This window comes from Emydura macquarii, unplaced genomic scaffold (genome assembly GCF_026122565.2).
Source record: "Emydura macquarii macquarii isolate MOO-44397 ecotype Brisbane River unplaced genomic scaffold, CSIRO-AGI_Emac_v2 contig_1195, whole genome shotgun sequence".
In the NCBI taxonomy this organism is placed as follows: domain Eukaryota; kingdom Metazoa; phylum Chordata; order Testudines; family Chelidae; genus Emydura; species Emydura macquarii.
Genome location: NW_027131332.1, coordinates 1 through 17850, shown reverse-complemented (window position 1 = coordinate 17850; position 17850 = coordinate 1). Strand labels below are relative to the sequence as shown.

Genomic DNA, 17850 nt, shown 5'->3' with positions numbered 1-17850 from the left:
TTGCTCAGCAGGGACAGGCAGGGAAAGGGAGGCGGAGTTGCCTTCTATATTAACAGTGTGCACATGTGGACTGAGGTTCAGATGGAAACAGGAGACAAACACGTTGGTCGGGTGCCAGAATAGAGCCATGCGAGCCATCTGTCACCCCACTGCAGTTCGGGAACCCCACTGCTACAGAACCATCCACTCTGTCCAGCACATTGACCAGAGTCACAGGCCTTTGTAGCACCCCTACGGTGTCCATTGTCCTGGCGCCCAACCCCCCTTGCCCAGACCCGGCAGACCCCACTTCTCTGCCAGAGCTGGGGCGAGAACCCAGCAGAGTTTTGTCTGCGTGGGCCCGGCTCACCACGACACCCAGATCACTCACTAGCACAGCCCCTCGGCGCAGAGGGGACGTTCAGGCCATTGTCCCATCTCGTCTGCCATCTCTGGAAGGTCGTGGCTGGAAGGTTTTTCTTTCTTCAAGTCACAGCTCCCAGATTCCCTTCCCCAGCCTCAGCCCGTGGGTCCCCGGGGTTGTAACACTTCCCCTGTGTGGGCAGGGTTTTCCCCACCACCCCAAGGAGAGCAGCCTGCCCCACACCACAGAGACCACCACAGCCATGCTCAGGAGATGCACATGTATTAATCGGGCGCATAGGGGCACTGCTGAAAGAGGGTTGCGTTAAGGATATATGGGCAACCTTAACGGTGCATTTCCCAGTTTCAAGATGTTTGCGGTTCACTCAGCTCAAAGTTCTGCCAGAGGAACGACCCACCACCAAGCGCCCTTTGCCCTTGCTGCATCCAGCAAGATCCCAACCACCAGTTGATATCAGGCAGCGGGGGGACGGGTTGGGGTTGGGTGCAGGAGGACGAAATGATGCACAGCCCCGTTCAGGGCCAAATCTGGGCCTGGGCTTGTATGAGAATCAGATCCTGTGGTGCTTGCTGTCGGGAGGGGACTGCCTGGGTTGGACCCTGCTCCCACTGCCAGGGTGACAATCCGGAGTGACTCCAGTGCAGAGGCAGAGCCAGGGGTTCAGTATTGGGGCTGAGAGGGGAAGGGAGGGGGTAAAGTCTGGTCTGGGGACAATTCACCCTAAAACCACTAAGAGCGATGAAAGCCAGGAGTCCTGGCTGAGCCCAGACAGACACGGCCATGCACTCACACCCGTGCTGACACAACGCACGTACACGTCTACATCGGGTGCCCCAGGACTCGGTTATCACTGGGTTCCTTTCGCCCAGGGCGGCTCGGCTCCGGGCCGTGCAGAACGCGGAGAGACCGGGAGGCAGAGCTACCAGTGGGACCCGGCACCTGTAGAGCGTCTGTGTCGACAAGCCCTTTGACGCTCGGTGCCTCAGTTTCCCAACTGGGAGATGAGGCTGGTGGTCTTGGCCCTGTCTCCGAGGGGTGAATACGGCACCGTGTGCTGTGAGGCAGTGGGGCACTACAGCGACAGGACCTCGGCTGGATGGATGGATATGGGGCGGGGGGGGCACAGAACTGAAGCCTCCCCCATTGCACATGTCTCACCCTGGCCTTTCCGCCCCACTCTGCCCCGGCTCTGTTCCAACACTCGCCCGCTCTGCTCCGACCCCAGTCACACCCCCGCTGCTCTGACACGCCCCCCCCCACCCCGAACACCCGCTGCCCCCTCCTCACGGCCACTCAGTGCCCCTGGGAAGCGGGGCGGGCCCATGGGGAGCTGGGAGAGGGGTGGTGCTATCCGGAGCCCATAGACGGGGAGGAGGCGGCAGACAGGGGGGCCTGACCCCAGGACTGGGCTAGTGATGGGGACATGGGCTGGTGGTCCCAAACCACCTCCCCTCCCTCTCCCCCCATTCCTGTTTATCCCCCTCCCACTAACCCCCTGTCCTGGCTGCAGCTTTCTCTCCCTGTTCCCCCTCCCTTCTCTGCCCCAACCCGCCCCCCCACACCTCTCCAACCCCCCGTATTCCCTGGCGTTCCTCTGTCAGCGGAGCAGGCTGGGAGGGGAAACTGAGTCACTTCCCCCAGGCCCCACAGGATGTCAGCGGCCGGGCTGGGAGTAAAATCCAGGCACCGCCATGTCCCCTCGGGAGGCAGCCGGAGTGACGGACGCCGTGTGCTGTATGGCCGCCAAGGGGCGCCTGATGGCGGAAGCAATGCCCGCTGTACGGGCAGCAGCAGAGCAGGGTGACGGGGCAGGGGTAGGAGAGACCAGCTCTGCTCTGCACTGCAGACCCCTCTGGCACAGAGCCCCATAGGTGGCCGTGGGGCACGGGGACCCTTCCAGCCCCCATGGACTTTGGCTGCAAGCGGATGTGCCAGCCCTCAGCTGAAAACCCTTGTCTGCTACAGCCCCCTTCACAGCCAGCAAGACCCCTTGCCATGGGGCAGGACTGGTGCCGGCCCCTCAAAGGGGACGTGCCCCCTATGCCAGCCCTGGCCACCATCCCCCGGTTCCCTCAGCTGGCCCGGCCCTGCCCTGGGGCCGGATTGGAGCCCGTGCGCCCTAGATCCATGGGTGGCAAAGCCAGAAGGGACGTCCTGGGTCGCACACCGGCCCCGCAGCCCTGCCCCGCGCGGGGCTCTCAGCAAATCATCCCGGCTGCGTTAGCAATGGAGAATCCACCCACCCTGGGGAGCTGGTGCAAAGGGGAACCAGCCTCCGGCGCAGACGACTCGTGTCTGCTGATACTGGGGGGGGGGGCGAGGTAAAGAGGGGCCTACGTGACCCCCCCGCGTCACCTGTGGCAGGAACTTCCAGCCCCACCCTCCTGGGCCAGCAGAGCGTAGTGGGGGCACCTTAAAAGAGAAGGGGCCTTGTAAATCATTCTCCAGCACCCCCGGCGTGGTCCTTCGGCTGCGGGGTGTTTGCAGCAGGGGAAGAGACCCCGAGAGAGAAACGGCTCATTTCTCTGCACCCAGGCTGGCACAGACACACACCCAGCCGCGCTGCCTTTGCAGTCGTGTGTTTTATTGCAGGGAGCAGCGAAAGACCAGCCCAGTGACAGCCCTGGGGGAGCAGCGGGTGGGGGCGGGGAAGGGGCGGCTGTGCTGTATCAGGGGCACTGGGGCAGCAGCGGGTGGGTGCCACGGGCTGGCCGTGCTATGCCCCGGGCACAGGCTATATCGATTTCTCGTAGTGCACAGGGAGCCCCTTCTCGCAGGCGATGCGGATGTGTTGGGTGCTGGTGTATTCGTCGTAGTAGCAGGGCGGTCTCTGCAATCCCCCCAGCAGCCGGCAGGTGGTGAGGGCAAAGCGGGCATTGCTGTTTCGCAGGTTCCCACGCGCTGGGGTCCCGCCACGGCCGCAGACCTCGGTGATGTTGTTGACGTTGTCCTGGATGAAGGTGTTGGTGAACTTGCAGACGAGCCGGGTCATGCCCCGGCGGTACATCATCTGGTTGCAGTAATCCCTGTTGTCCTGGTCTCCGGTCCTGGGGGGAGCGACGTGCTGCCTCTGGAACTTCTCAAAGCGCGACTCCCCCCTGGCCAGAGCCAGCCACGTGGCCAGCAGGACCAGCAGCAGCATCGGGTGGGGTCCTCTCCAGGCCATGGCGCCTCTGCCGCGGGAAGGCCCTGCAGTGGGACGGAAGGGATGGAGGGATGAACACATGTCACGGAGGGGACCTGCACCCGCTCAGCCCCTCCAAGCCCCACGCCCGGGGAGCCCCTTGCAGATTGCAGTCTGAGCCCACAGTGCGACACACCCACAGCTGGGGCGTGGGCCCATCAGCGTCCCTGGGACTGTACCCCACTCCCCTCATCATCTGGGTGCCTAACTCCCATAGGCCTCTTCACAAATGTCACCCCGTGGTAGTCGTGTCCTCTGCACCAAGCCTCTTTCTGACATTCCCTTTCAATCCAGGCTTTAAAACGAGCAGCCGGCCAGGACCTGCCTCTGCATGAACTGAGCCGACCCCGCTGCCCTGCATTTCATTTCCAAACTCTGCAGCTCTGCGGGGAGAACTGAACTGATGGAAACTCCCGCCCGTGCTGGGGTCAACCACAGTGGGGCCAGCCGAGCCGGCTGCACGAATCTCCACGTGACGTGTTCTGTGCTACAGCCCAGAGTCCTGAATCTCAGCCACCGCCCAACCACTAGACCCCGCTCCCCTCCCAGAGCTGGGGATGGAACCCAGGAGTCCTGGCTCCCAGCTGCTCCAGCTTTGGCCCCTTGAATTCAGGGGAACCTCCGCTGAGCCTGAAGCTGAATATTGGGGACCCCTCAGCACCTGACCCCAGCTCAGCCATCAGCTCACCTTGTCCTGGTGCTGGGTTCACTTCGGAGAGATGGATCCGGATCTCTGCCGAGAGGGAAGCCGTTGAGCATCCTCTTGCTCCGGTGCCTGTTATATGGAGCCCAGCTGGGCAGGGGGCCAAGGAGATAACGTTCAGCCAGCCAAGCCGGTCACGGGAAGTTCCTAAGAACTGGGCGTAAAAGGCAGCAGCCTGCCAGGTGGGCTGGGTGTGGAGAATCGACGGGTGTTGGCTGAGACGTGGGCTTTAACCCGTTTTGCCAGGGCCCCTCAATCCCAGCACCCCAGACAGGGCAGGGAGGGAGCCCCAGGCCTGGGCAGAAGGGAAGAGGGAGAGCTGGGCCCAAGGCGAAGCGGAGTGTGAATGAAGGGGAAGGAGGACACACTCCCAGAGGGCAGTTCTGGTGTGGGGCAGCCCCGGGCGGAGGGGTTTGCAGCAGGTGCCGGGGTGGCCCAGTGCAGGGTGCAGGAGTTTGCACTCGTCTTTACTGAGTTTCGGTTCGTTGCGTTCAGACTCTTTAATTCCGCGTCAGAGTCTGTCCGACAAGGGTTTGCAGATGCTCCCCAGCCAGCGAAAGACAAGCAGGGCTGTGGTTAAACTAAACGCCTACTGAACACCCGACGTTTCAAAGGGTCCAGCTGGTTTCTGTCTGTGTCTTTAGTACAAGTTGGGGGGATTGGAGCAGCGTCAGCAGCACTCGCCCCGTCAGGACCCAGCCTGGGCCGGGGAAGCTGATGATCCGACCTATAGACCAAATTCAGGGATGAATCCTGGCCACGCGCCGCCTGAGGGATGCTGCGCGTTCGCTAAGAAGAAGAAAAAGCTGAAAAGACGTTCAACGGCGCCTTTGCTGTGGGATTAAGCAGGCCGAGGCCTCTGGGTACCAACCCCAACCCTTGATTAAAAAGGTTGAGAGTTGGAGAGCGACAGGGTCGTGTTAACACCTGGGACTCGTTGAGCCCATATAAACTGTGACCCGTCTGTGCCTAGGGTAAACCCCCTGAAAATGGCCAGGTCAGGGCAGGCTGTAAAAGCAGAGCAGATTCTCCCAGCGCTGGTGGGTGACACTGAAGTCAGGCTTCCCAACCAGCCACAAACTGTGCTTCTGAATCCCCACACGGGTTATCAAGAAGCCAGTCCACAAACACACACAGCCCCCTTTACTGAATTTCAGTCTCCGGCTCCCAATCAGCACCAGGTCCAGTAAAGAGACCAGTTATTTACACTCTCTGCTCTGTACTAAAAAGGTTCCCCCTGACCTCAAAGGGTCAGCTGCAGCACCAGATCAATATAAGTTTGGATCTTACCCAAAATCCCACGCTGCCAGCCAATCCTTTAGTAACTAACACTAAAGGTTTATTGTAAAAGGAAAGAAACAAACCACAAGAGAAATGTTCAAGGGTTAAAGCAAATAAAACACATACAAGTGATTGGAAAGTCCAGATACAGCAGGTTTCCAGTAGAACTGTGGAGTTTGCAGGCTTCTATAGTCCCTCTGGTGCACATCCAGCACCTGGCTGGGTCTCAGTCCTTTGTTTCACAGCTTCACTTGCAGATGAGTTGACCCAGAGGTGGGTGAAGGCTGAAGATTGACGACTGACTGAAGACAAAATGGACGTGGTGCAGCTCAGGCTGCCTTTTATGTCCCTTGGCCTTTGCCAGCTTGTGGAAATTGACAGGAATAAGATGGAGTCCAGGGTCACACGAGTAAGTCCTGGTGACTCATCAGGTGTATTCCTGGCTTCTCCCCCTAGAACCATTGTACCTGTGAGTTTCCTTACTGGGCCATTACGCAGGCTAGTGCTGCAGCCCTCCTGTCTGGGGTGTCGGCCAGACACGGCACACGTTGCAATAGAGATACATCAAACATCCATAACTCCCAATACCCAGATAACACATGCACATAAACACTATCATCTTACTTAGCAAATTCTAGCCTCTCTAACGGTACCTGACATGGCCTGTCTCATGTGAATCGTTGTAATTTTGAAATATTGATGTTAAATAATATAATAAATGCCCCCTCCCCCCAATCCAGCCAGCGTCGCATGAGCCACCCGGGCAGGGAACGGGAGCCGGCCCCCGTAGAGAGGAAAAGATCCGTGTCCCGTTCCCACCCCCTGAGCCAGCCTGGGTACAGCACCGGGGCCGGATCAGAGCCAGCGCCTCAAAAAGGGGCAAGAACCTGTCAGTCGTTGTCCAGCACCTGGTCACAGAACCCTAGAAATGGGGGGCTGGGAGGGACCCCAGGAGGTGTCTAGTTCAGCCCCCTGCGCTGTGGCAGGGCCAAGGGAACCTCCCAGCCCTGACAGGGCTTTGTCCAATTTGGTTTTAAAACCTCCAGTGCCGGGGATTCCTCAGCCCCCCTGGGAGGCTGGGGCACTGTCCGGATTCGGGGTGACCATGCATAACATTACTGAGGTCAGTATTGACAAATTACAACAATTTGGACCAGACATGCCATGTCAGGTACCATTGGAAAGGTTATAATTCAGTAACTATGATGACAAACTGGAGGATTAGGCCAAAAGAAATCTGATGAGGTTCAACAAGGACAAGTGCGGAGTCCTGCACCTAGGACGGAAGAATCCCATGCACAGCTACAGACTGGGGACCGACGGGCTAGGCAGCAGTTCTGCAGAAAAGGACCTGGGGGTAACAGTGGATAAAAGCTGGATATGAGTCAGCAGTGTGCCCTGGTTGTCAAGAAGGCTAATAGCATATTGGGCTGCATTAGGAGGAGCATTGCCAGCAGATCACGGGAAGTGATTGTTCCCCTCTATTCGGCATTGGTGAGGCCGCATTTAGAGTATTGTGTCCAGTTTTGGGCCCCCCACTACAGAAAGGACCTGGAAAAGTTGGAGAGAGTCCAGCGGAGGGCAACAAAAATGATGAGGGGGCTGGAGCACAAGACTTATGAGGAGAGGCTGAGGGATCTGGGGTTGTTTAGGGTGCAGAAGAGAAGAGTGAGGGGGGATTTGATAGCAGCCTTTAACTACCTAAAGGGGGTTCCAGGGAGGATGGGGCTAGGCTGTTCTCTGTGGTGGCAGATGACAGAACAAGGAGCAACGGTCTCAAGTTGCAGAGGGGGAGATCTAGGTTAGATATTAGGAAAATCTTTTCCCCTAGGAGGGTGGTGAAGCACTGGAATGGGTTACCTAGGGAGGTGGTGGCATCTCCTTCCTTAGAGGTTTTTAAGGCCCAGCTTGTCAAAGCCCTGGATGGGATGGTTTAGCTGGGGTTGGTCCTGCTTTGAGCAGGGGGTTGGACTAGATACCTCCTGAGGTCCCTTCCAGCCCTCAACGTCTCTGATTCTCTGATTCCGTTGGTTTTTATGCAGCATATTTGTACTGTCGAGTGATGTGAGGCTTGACAAAGCAGGGGGTTGGACTGGATACCTCCTGAGGTCCCTTCCAACTCTAATATTCTATGATTCTATGATTCTATGTGTCTGGTTTATTTCTGTTTTAAACCTGCCCTGTGTTTCTGGGCGACACCCCTGACAGGGCGGCAGCAGCACCGAGCGGCGTAACGGCCCGTCGAGGGAACTGAAATGCACAATGAATGCAGTGAAAGAGCCTGCACCTGGTCAGTCGCCCGGACACGTAAGACCATGCCCACGGACAGGGGACTCCGGGGCTTTTCCATGCCATGTCTGCGTGCTACGTGGCTGTGTTTGGGACAAGCCACATGGCGAAGGGACATCAAAGGAGCTGCACCATCCCCATCTGCTCTTCAGTCCTGCTTCCGGCCTGTGGAGCAGCTCATCTGCAAGGGAAGCTGTGAAACCAAGGACCGAGACCCCCTTCGGAGAAAGTGAGAGCCTGAGACATGGGGCCGGGTGTGAGGCCTGAGTGAAAGAAGCAGTCAAGCCCTTTGTTGAGCCTGGACACTGTGTGATCAGTGCGGATCTGGAACGCCCGATGTGCAGATCAATAAGGTTTAATGTGCAAGGTTTCCTATAAATATACTAGTTAGATACAAAGCCTAAAATTCACTCCAATAGCTCACACTCACTAAGCCTGGAGAGCTAAGCAGTTACTCAGAAGGCTGTAGACAGGCACGGCTTTCTTCAGGGGCCCCGCCAGGGAGTCAGTGGATCCTCTGGTCCAACCAGCAGCACCTACCCCGGAGTCAGGTGTTGATGGAGCGCCCCCCTTTGTCTAAGTGGTGACTACTGATACCCTTCCATCAACAGCCTTCACCTAATTATCTCTCTCATTATCATATATGCTAATTACCTACATTAGGTTTCCACCCTTAACTACATTACATTCTCACTGTGATAATTGGGGTCGTCAAAACAACATCTGGGGCTAGGAGGGGCACAGTAACAGTATGCCCCTTGGCAATGAAACAGTGTACCCCAGACGTTCCAGATAACTTCTTGTTCCCATCACCGTTATCTATGTGCAGCTGCAAGCGATACAGTATCTGTGTTTGGTCTTGTTATGTGCCGTTCTGTGCAGATACTGAGACAGCGATGAGGTTATTCGGTCTCTGCCAACTGGCAGATTTCCTGCTACAGGGCTCAGAATAGCCAAGCAAGCAGCTGAAGCTGTGCTCGGCCCATCGGACAGTGGTCAAGCAACTCACGTTGCACTGGGCCCCCAACAGCCTGATGGGGTTAAGCCGCGTTCGCAGAAGTCAGGCTGTGGATCCTGGCACACGCAGAGAAACCGGCAAAGCCCTTCCACAGAAACGCCAGGCACAGGCACATTCCGGAGAAGTGGCGTCAGCACCTCCCGGTACCAGGACTGGTCGAAACTGACTCCCAGAGATAAGGAGGCCAGGCTGGCCCCTCTTTGAGATAAGGTCAGGAGGAGAAGGAGATGGGTGGAGGTGTTTTGATTGTACCATCCCGTGGGATCTTACCACCTCAGAGGGGACAACGACACACGTCAGAGGGGACAACACACAACTTGTTTGTGTCAGTGTGTCACAGAGGGAGTGTCTTTGTCTGGCCTAGTGAGGAAGGGTGTATGTGGAGCAGGTAGAGGGGGTTTGTTATCGGGCGTCATCACCAATAAACCTGGCCGGGTGCCGTCGTTACTGAAGCGGATCTCTGCTTTCCTGGGCAATGCAGTTCTGGTTCTCCGTATCGGCTGTTTGCGCAGAGCCAGGACAGCGCACACCGGGGGAGCACACCTGCGGGAACACCTGACAACACTGGGGACCCCGAGTCCTGATTGGGTAAGTGAGCGAGCTGCCCTCTGTAGGAATCGCCATCTAAGATGGCAGCAGGCCAGGAGCTGGGAACTCATTTACGCCCTCCCGGCAACTCCCCCTGGAGCGTGATAAGGTGCGGACGTGCTGGATTCCCAGCAAAGGAGGCCATGTGAATTATTGGTGGATAGTGGGGAAGACACATGGAATGAATCTGTCAGCCTAGAGCAGAGACTGTAACCTGGGAAACGAGGAAAAAGTGCACACAACACGTCCCAAATTGGTGGGACAAGTAACAGAAGCCAAGAGTTAAAAGAATGAAGGAAAGCAACAGAGCTCCCGCTCCCCCAGCAGGGCAGCAAGCCGTCCACCAGACATTTCACGTTGCAGCAAGCACAGGCCCAGAATGCAACACTGGGAACAGCTGTAAAGAATCTAGGGAAAACAGAGAATCCCCGTCCTCTGTTATGAATATCTGTGGCCTACAGCAGGCTTCAAGCCGCTACCCTGCACGGGGATGGACATGCAAAACGGTGGCCCTAGCCCAATTAAAAAATGACACAGGGACCACCGCATTGCAACCAACACGTATGGTAAGAGCCAGGTTGTGGTAAAACTGAACTGGAGACCTAGACTGGGGCCTGTCAGAGCGGGACAAGTAAGTGCACAGGAGAGAGAAGCGGAAGACAAGACTTTCACTGGCTTGGTAAATCAGAGACAGGGAAACCAGACAAATCCGTATAAAGCAGATACAGGAGAAGAAGGGAAGAGTTCACAGAGCACGTTAGAAGACAGGAGCTGTGATGTGATCACAGGGGAACGGAGAGAAAAGAATTGCAAAGTGCAAAACGGAGAGTGAGCATTTTAACACCTAAAACTGATGCATTAACACCTGGAGCTGCCCCCAAAACAGTTAACTGCTGCAGGCAGGGCGCCCCGGCAATCCATTGGGCATGCACATCAAAGCAACAGACGCTGGGGGAGCCAATTCAGTTTTTGCATGCGCAGGTAATGACCCCCCCACTCTCCTCTCAGAGCTGGATAAAAACCAGGGGTGCAGTTTGCAGACACAGTTTGCTTTGACACAGTTAATCTGTCTCTTGGTTCAGGTCTCCCTCCCTTCCCAGATTGCCTCCCTTTCTCGCCTCACTTCTGCTCTCTCTGTTTTAAAAGTTAAATGTTTTAAAAAGTGTCACAGAAACCACCAGGGCTGAAACAAATGAAAACAAAAACCAAGAGAAAACCAGGTAAACCCTTTACTTTAAATCAGCCCAGGAAGTTAGTTATTGTAACAGCTAGAGATATTCCTAGCTTTCCTGAAGATATGGTTGCCAGGCAAGAGAAATGCAGCCTGCTTGTAATCTTAGCCACTGAATAATATTTGAAACATTTGGGCATTCCTTATTCCGTATAGCAGGGTTTCAAAATAAAGGAAATGCAGTCAGTTACTCAAATCATACAACACATTTGACAAATATCCTGATATGAATTTTTTTCATCAATTCTTATTCATTTTTTTAACTAAAAAGATAATAACTGGCTTCTTTCAATTTTAACTCTTTGGCTGACCTGTCTGTGTTGTAAAACGCATTGCCTTATTCGTTTTAGCTCTTAAAGCCTTCTCTGGTATAGTAATCAATACAAGCCTGGCGTCAGTGGCTTTTCAATGTAAATTTGTCCTGTATGTATGTCTGTTGTCCTGGGTTGTATGTCGTGTCTGCATCATTTTATGTTCTTGCAGCAGAAGTCAACTTTATGCTTTTCTGACTGTAAGTGGTCCCGCACTATTTTAATATTGTGCTTGGGGTATAATCATCATCGTATCAATTCATTTTTGTTGCACACCTCAGAAAGTCCTCATTTATAAATATACCTTGTTATGGCCTTGTCTGAGCCAGCACGGGCACAGCACCGGGGCCGGATCGGAGCCAGCGCCTCAGAAAGGGGCAAGAACCTGTCAGTTGTTGTCCAGACCTGGTTACAGAACCCTAGAAATGTGGGGCTGGGAGGGACCCCAGGAGGTGCTTGTCCAGCCCCCTGCGCTGTGGAAGGGCCAAGGGAACCTCCCAGCCCTGGCAGGGCTTTGTCCAACTTGGTTTTAAAACCTCCAGTGCCGGGGATTCCCCAGCCCCCAGGAAACCTGTCCCAGAGCGTGAGTAGCCGGAGAGAGGCAAAGCTGTCCCTGCTCTCCAGCTACATCTCCCTCGCTGCAGACGCAGCCCATCACCTCTTGCCTTGCCTTCAGTGGAGATGGGGAACCACTGATCCCGTCCTCTTTACAACAGCCCCTCACAGAGCTGAGGGCAGGTCTCAGGCACCCTCAGCCTTCCCTCTCCAGACTGAACCTGGCCAGGTCAAGAAACTGGACGCGTTTAACCCTGTCCTCCCAGCTCAGCTTCTCTAGACCTTTGTTCATGTTTGTGGCTCTCCCCTGGACTGTCTCCGATTTGTCCTCGTCTCCCCTAAAGCGCGGCACCCAGAAGCGCACCCAGGGCTCTAGCTCGGCCCCACCGAAGCTGAGCAGAGCAGGAGAATCACCGCCCGTGTCTCACACCCGACACTCCTGTCAACACAGCCCGGCAGGAGATTAGCCTCTCACAGCTGCATCTCGCTGCTGACTGCCACGCAGTGTGTGATCCACAACCCCCAGATCCTTTCCTGCACCGCCCCCGCCTCGCCGGCCGTTCCCCGGCTGGCAGCCGAGTCTTCAATTTTTTCTTCCGCAGTGAAGAGTTTTGCACAGGTCTGCACTGAATTGCACATTGTTGGTGTCAGGCCAGTTCTCCGACCTGGCAGGGTCGTTCTGAATTCTCACCCTGCCCCCAAAGCGCCTGCAACCCCTCCCAGCGGGGGTCACCTCTCAGCTTTACAAGCATGCTCTCCTGGGAGCTCTCCCCAGGAGCTGTGCAAACAAATCCGATGCAGACTCCTTGTTCTATTGCGTAAGTGAGATGGAGGGAGAGAGAAAAGTTCACGATACTGTTGTGGTGCTGTTTGTGGGGCATAACGGGACTGCATCGTGTCCCTTTCTGGCAGTGACCTCTGTCCTGACACTTGTACTATTGAACCGAAACAGATCCTGATAAATTCTCTGTGTGTGAGTGAGGAGTGTGTGTGCAGGGCATGAAAAGACGCCAGCCTAGACTGCTCTGACAGCAGCAAGGGGAGTGCAGACTGCCCCATCGTAACCCTGGAGGCCGAAGAAAACCTATCAACGCCCCTAAAGCACAGAAGGCTCCACCCTGGGAACAGCCAAAGCACGGAAAGAAGAGACCGGTCCTGCTTGCAATGAGCTGGTGATGAACACCTGCACTGAACCCAGAGGCAGCATGGCACAGCCGGGCCCAGAGACTTACAGGAGAGGCAGCAAGTATCAAAGACGGGGTAAAAACACGGAAACATTTGTTCTCGTTCTGCAATTGTCATCTTGGGGCATCGGATCCACGACTGACAGAGGCCCGGCTCCCTCCTCGTGCCCACCACTGGGCTGGCTACAGCAACGCATGAAAGGACTGGTCATTATATCACACCGGCCGGCAGCACTTTGTGAGTGTGTGTGTGAATGTGGCGGCTTTTTGATATTCTTACGTGTCCAATAAACGCGGCGTGTGGCCTGGTCCCCCTGAATAAGATCCTGCTTGTCTTTTCTTTTACAAGCAGAAGGTTTTGGTGGGGATTGCAAAAGGGGGAGCAAAGCAGCATCCCAGGATGATTGTAAAAACTGGCGTGCACACCGCCGGCGTTAGTGAGCGTGGCGATATACGGAAAATCGGTTTGTTCTCATTTGCTTGTTTGTTTTCTTGATTCACCAGACAGACTCTGAAGAACGTAGGAGTTTGCTGTTGCTCTTCCAGGTGTTGATATATTATATGTCAGTTTTAGTGTAATTCCTGTTCGTGTTTTATTGGGGGAAATGTTCCAGACAACACAGCCTAGCAATACCCCCAGGAAACGCAGGAAACGCTGCCTTTTGTACAAGAACTTACACCCCTTCCGCAGGTTTTGCAAAGGTTCGGGCACAGCCCCTGGACACCAGAGCCTGTCATCTAAGCCGGGATAGGGGCTGGGCTGTGGGTTCAGATGCTCTGGCCCACGGAGCCCCACTTCCAGATTTGTTGTTACTGTCTGTACTTCCCTTGGCTTAGGCTTTCCTTCTTCCTCTGCTACTGCTGCTCTTCCTCTTCCTTCCTCCCCCCCGCTGCACGTCTGTTTTGCTGAGATTTTGATGGAAGGCATTTTGGATACACTCTGAATGTGGACAGTTTTTGGACCAAGCACAGACTAAGGCAGCTGGGTTGCAAAGATGGTGCTCGGTGGCTCGGGTTTGACAAGAACAATACGCCACCGTAAGAAATGAATCAAATACACTAGAATCAGCTCAGTAAAAAGAGTGGCTGATAAAGACAGCGCTCTGAGTGAGGGACTGCAGAGTTTAAGATTACAAAACCACCTTGCCAGTGAAACATTAAAAGCCATGGCAGCAAAGAATAACATCCTAATGCTGAGATACAGTCAATTGAAGGCAAAAGTAAGTGAGTGAAGAGAATTGTAGTTGAAAATTGTGGAAAGTGCCATAGGAAAAGAATTCTTGGTTTCTTTGCAGCCGTTCTGAAGGAAAAACGGGCCCTTTTCCCCCGAGGAATGGTCTGTGAATCCTGACTGAAATCATTTCAATATGGCTGATTTAGTTAAAATCCCTAAAGGAAAAAAAAAAGGGTTTCTTTGGAATGTAACTGCCTCCAAATGTATAAAAGGGAGTGTAACGTGTGTACAGGTGTGTAAAAATAATTAGATCGGTGCAAGGAGAAAAAATAATGTAGTGTGTGCAAATATTTTGTGTAAATCTGTAAGGTTTTAAGGCCCTAAACTAATATTTCTGGTCTGTAAAACCCTGTTGTGTAAGTCAAAGATGAATTGGTTTGGTTTGGGTTCTTAAAATAATGCCACTAAAACTCCATTTGAATCTTTCATGCAAAGCTGCAAACCTGACAAACCCCTTTTAGCCAGACACAGGTAAATGAGCGCTGCTTGGCTTGGCTTTGTTATTCAGCATTTCAGCCTGGAGAGGTACCTCAGTGCTGTATAGGTTTAATATCCTTTTTTTTTTTTTTTTTTTTTAAATAAGGACCAAAGAATGTGGCCATGGCTGTGGAGGGACAGCCAAAACAGGAGGATGAAAAAAGATTCTGGATTCTTTTTATTGTGGGTAACAAAATAGCAGATCAGAGCTGCAGTAAAATAATAAGAAATGAAAAGGGAAGTGTCGCCTTGGAGCAACATCAGGGATAAGATGCAAACCACTGAGCCTTAAGGTGACTCTGAGCAACCAGACTGTCACTTTGGTAAGGGTACAGAAAACTCTAAGCACAAAACAGACAGTTACGCCTTGTGTGACAATGGAGATGGTGAATCTAGTGTTATAGAGAAGTTAAACTATGACAGAAATGTGCATTTCCCCATGACAGGTGCAGTGTATATTGTAGAAGGGTTACAAGAAATGTAAACCCAACTTGCTGCTTAATTAAAATCCTACAAGGGCTCAAAAAGGAGCCAGGCTAGGTTGTGGTTTCTTTTTCAGGTCGCTGTGTGCTTTAAGAACGAACCAAAACTGACACCCAGTGGTGTCTGTTGATGCAAATTCCATAGCTGGGAGGGAAAGAAAAAAACTGCCCAGAGATGGTAGCACAGAGAGGCTGCAGCAGGTAACGGACCCAAAAGAAAGGTAAGAAACGAGTCTGTCCTAACAGGAGTCCCTTACAAACTTCCCCCACCAGAACGCCGAGGATGTCACTAAATTAAAGCCATGCAAAGATTCCGAAAGGAAATCGAACACCCTAGCCTCAGAGACAAATTGTCTAAATAAAAGGCCTGGTCGAACGAGATACTTACAAACACCCACTTGTAATACATTTGCTGCTAAAGTTATTGTTATTATTAAACCTTGAAAGAAATTAAATTTTCATGAGTAACCCTCGAACAATGTGTAATGTGTAGAGTTTTGGGAAGAAAAAAATGGTAACTGAAAACACACGTTCATGTTAAAAAGCCTTTTGATGATGATACGTCTCAGCTGCTACCTGGAGATAATCTTAAAACTTGGCGCAGCAGAGAAAACATTTCAACGGCCAGCTGGATAATAATGAATTTCATGAATTAAAAAAAAAAAAGAGGAAGATTCACCCTAAAACCTTAAAAGGTAGAAGCCATTACAAACCTGGGCTGCCTCTAGGACAAAAACACAGGAAAATAGGAGGGTAATTCCTCTGTTTTGCCTGCAGTCAGAAAGGAGATTTGTAAAAGAAAGGGGTATTTTAAGCAATAATCTGCCCTCCCCAAAGGGGGGAGAAAAATATTCTTTTTATCTTTCAGGGCTGCAGGAAAAGCTGGCGCCAGCCAAACAGCTAGAGAACAAAACCGTGGATCCACTGTTGCAACAAAGATTGTGTTTTATGTTTTGTGTTGTTTGTCTTGTTACTAACGTTGTTGTGTATGGCTTTGGGTTTAAAAAAAAAAGGCGCGGTACTGCATGAAGCAGAAAAGAACCAAGGAGCCCAGTAACTGTATTTACAAAAACATCCTCCAGCAGGTAGAAATGGAGGGCAATCAAGTTCAATGAATTTGGAAGGAAAAGGGGTCCTGAAAATCGATGTCTTGGCAGAAGTAACAGTGCCGGTTCACTTTGCTAACAGAGTCCTGTGAAAAATGCCTCCTGTGACACCCTGGAAACCTCTGAAAATGTCAGGAAGCCCTAAGCAAACCACCAGCCGGGCTTGTGATGAATTAGCTGAGCCCCATGTGGGTGGCATCAGGGTGCTGAAAGCACAGTTAAAAGTTCAAGCGTCCCCTCCCAGGGAAAAAGGGGAGGGAGAAAAGGGAGTGAGGCCTGGCTGGGTGTGGGAGCAAAAGTGAATTAAATTAGCTGAACTGTTTCAGTGATACCTCCCTGACAGGGAGCCGGAGGGTTGTTCTGCTTTGTGTTTCACATGAACAACCTGCCAATGCTGGAAGATCTTGACGCCCCTATAGCAAGGAGTCAGGGGAAAAAAGATCACGTCTTTGTTTTGTGGGTGGTAAAAGATGATCAGGAAAATAAACAACCCCCAGTAAAAGTGGAGGCCTGGTTAAAAAACTGTGCAATTACATATGAATGCCCTCCAACCACAGGATGCCTGTTTACCAGGAGGCCATTAACCCTTCTACCAGTAACTACTCAGTCTGTGTACCCAGGTGATCACTGCCTGCCTCTCAGAAGCTGCTGCTCCAGGCTTGTTAACGACAAGTTCACACGACAAACCTGGCCTGCTGTATAATAAGGGAAACTGAGGTACATCAATCCTCCTGAAAATCGATGGTGTTGTGGCGTTGTGGTACTTAGGGGGTGTGATTTGGGATTTCCAGGGCCTGACGTGAGCTCTACTCGGTGAAAAGTGAGGTGTCCGTTTTATTCTGCTGTGAACGCGCCACCACTTGCAATGAATCTGCCTGGGTTACAAATGTTGCATGCACACCCTGATTGGCAGAACCAGCGGCACGGCCCGAGAAGGGCGCAGAGTCACGGTTAGTGTATCTCCTGATGCCAAAGTGGGTCTTTGCAAGACCTGGCCAGGATCTGAAGCACGAGAGGTGGCAGGCATGGTTGGGGTGGCTCCCCGCTGACATGGGAATCTTGCCTTGGGCCCTGCGCCCCATTGTAGGGATTTTGGGGTTGCAAAGGACAGTGGTTCTCTTTCCATTCTTCCATCTGCAATAAAGGCGGCGCGTTGCCTTGTCCCCCTGGATGAGATCCTGCTCGTCTTTTCTTTTACAAGTATAACACCAACGCTCGCCCGCTCTGCTCCGACCCCCATCACACCCCCGCTGCTCTAACACACCCCCCCACCCCGAACACCCGCTGCCCCCTCCTACCGGACACTCCGTGCCCCTGGGAAGTGGGGCGGGCCCATGGGGAGCTGGGGGAGGGGCTGCCCGGAGGCCATGGATGGGGCAGGACTGGGCTAGTCAGGGGGACATGGGCTGGTGGTCCCAAACCTCCTCCCCCTCCCTCGCCACCCATTCCTGTTTATTCCCCTCCCACTACTCCCCCTGTCCTGGCTGCAGCTTTCTCTCCCGGTTCCCCCTCCCTTCTCTGCCCCTAATCCCCCCCCCCACCGCTCCAACCCCCATTCCCTGGCGTTCCTCTGTCAGTGTCCTCTGAGTCACGTCCCCCAGGCCCCACAGGATGTCAGCGGCCGGGCTGGGAGTAAAAGCCGGGCGCCCTCATGTCCCCTGGGGAGGCAGCCGGACTGACGGACGCCGCGTGCTGTATGACCGCCACGGGGCGCCTGATGGCGGAAGCAATGCTGCTGTACGGGCAGCAGCAGAGCAGGGTGACGGGGCAGGGGTAGGAGAGACCAGCTCTGCTCTGCACTGCAGACCCCTCTGGCACAGAGCCCCATAGGTGGCCGTGGGGC

General features: G+C 53.6%; 1 protein-coding gene across 1 annotated transcript; it reads right to left on the bottom strand.

Moving 5' to 3' along the window:
- Positions 1-2948: 2948 nt before the first annotated feature.
- On the bottom strand, positions 2949-4355 carry LOC137152341 (ribonuclease-like). Its single transcript, XM_067546900.1, has 2 exons — positions 4237-4355; positions 2949-3553 (listed from the first exon to the last, which is right to left on the bottom strand). The coding sequence occupies exon 2, from the start codon at positions 3528-3530 to the stop codon at positions 3099-3101; it is 432 nt and encodes a 143-aa protein (XP_067403001.1). The 5' UTR covers positions 3531-3553; positions 4237-4355; the 3' UTR covers positions 2949-3098.
- Positions 4356-17850: the final 13495 nt, after the last annotated feature.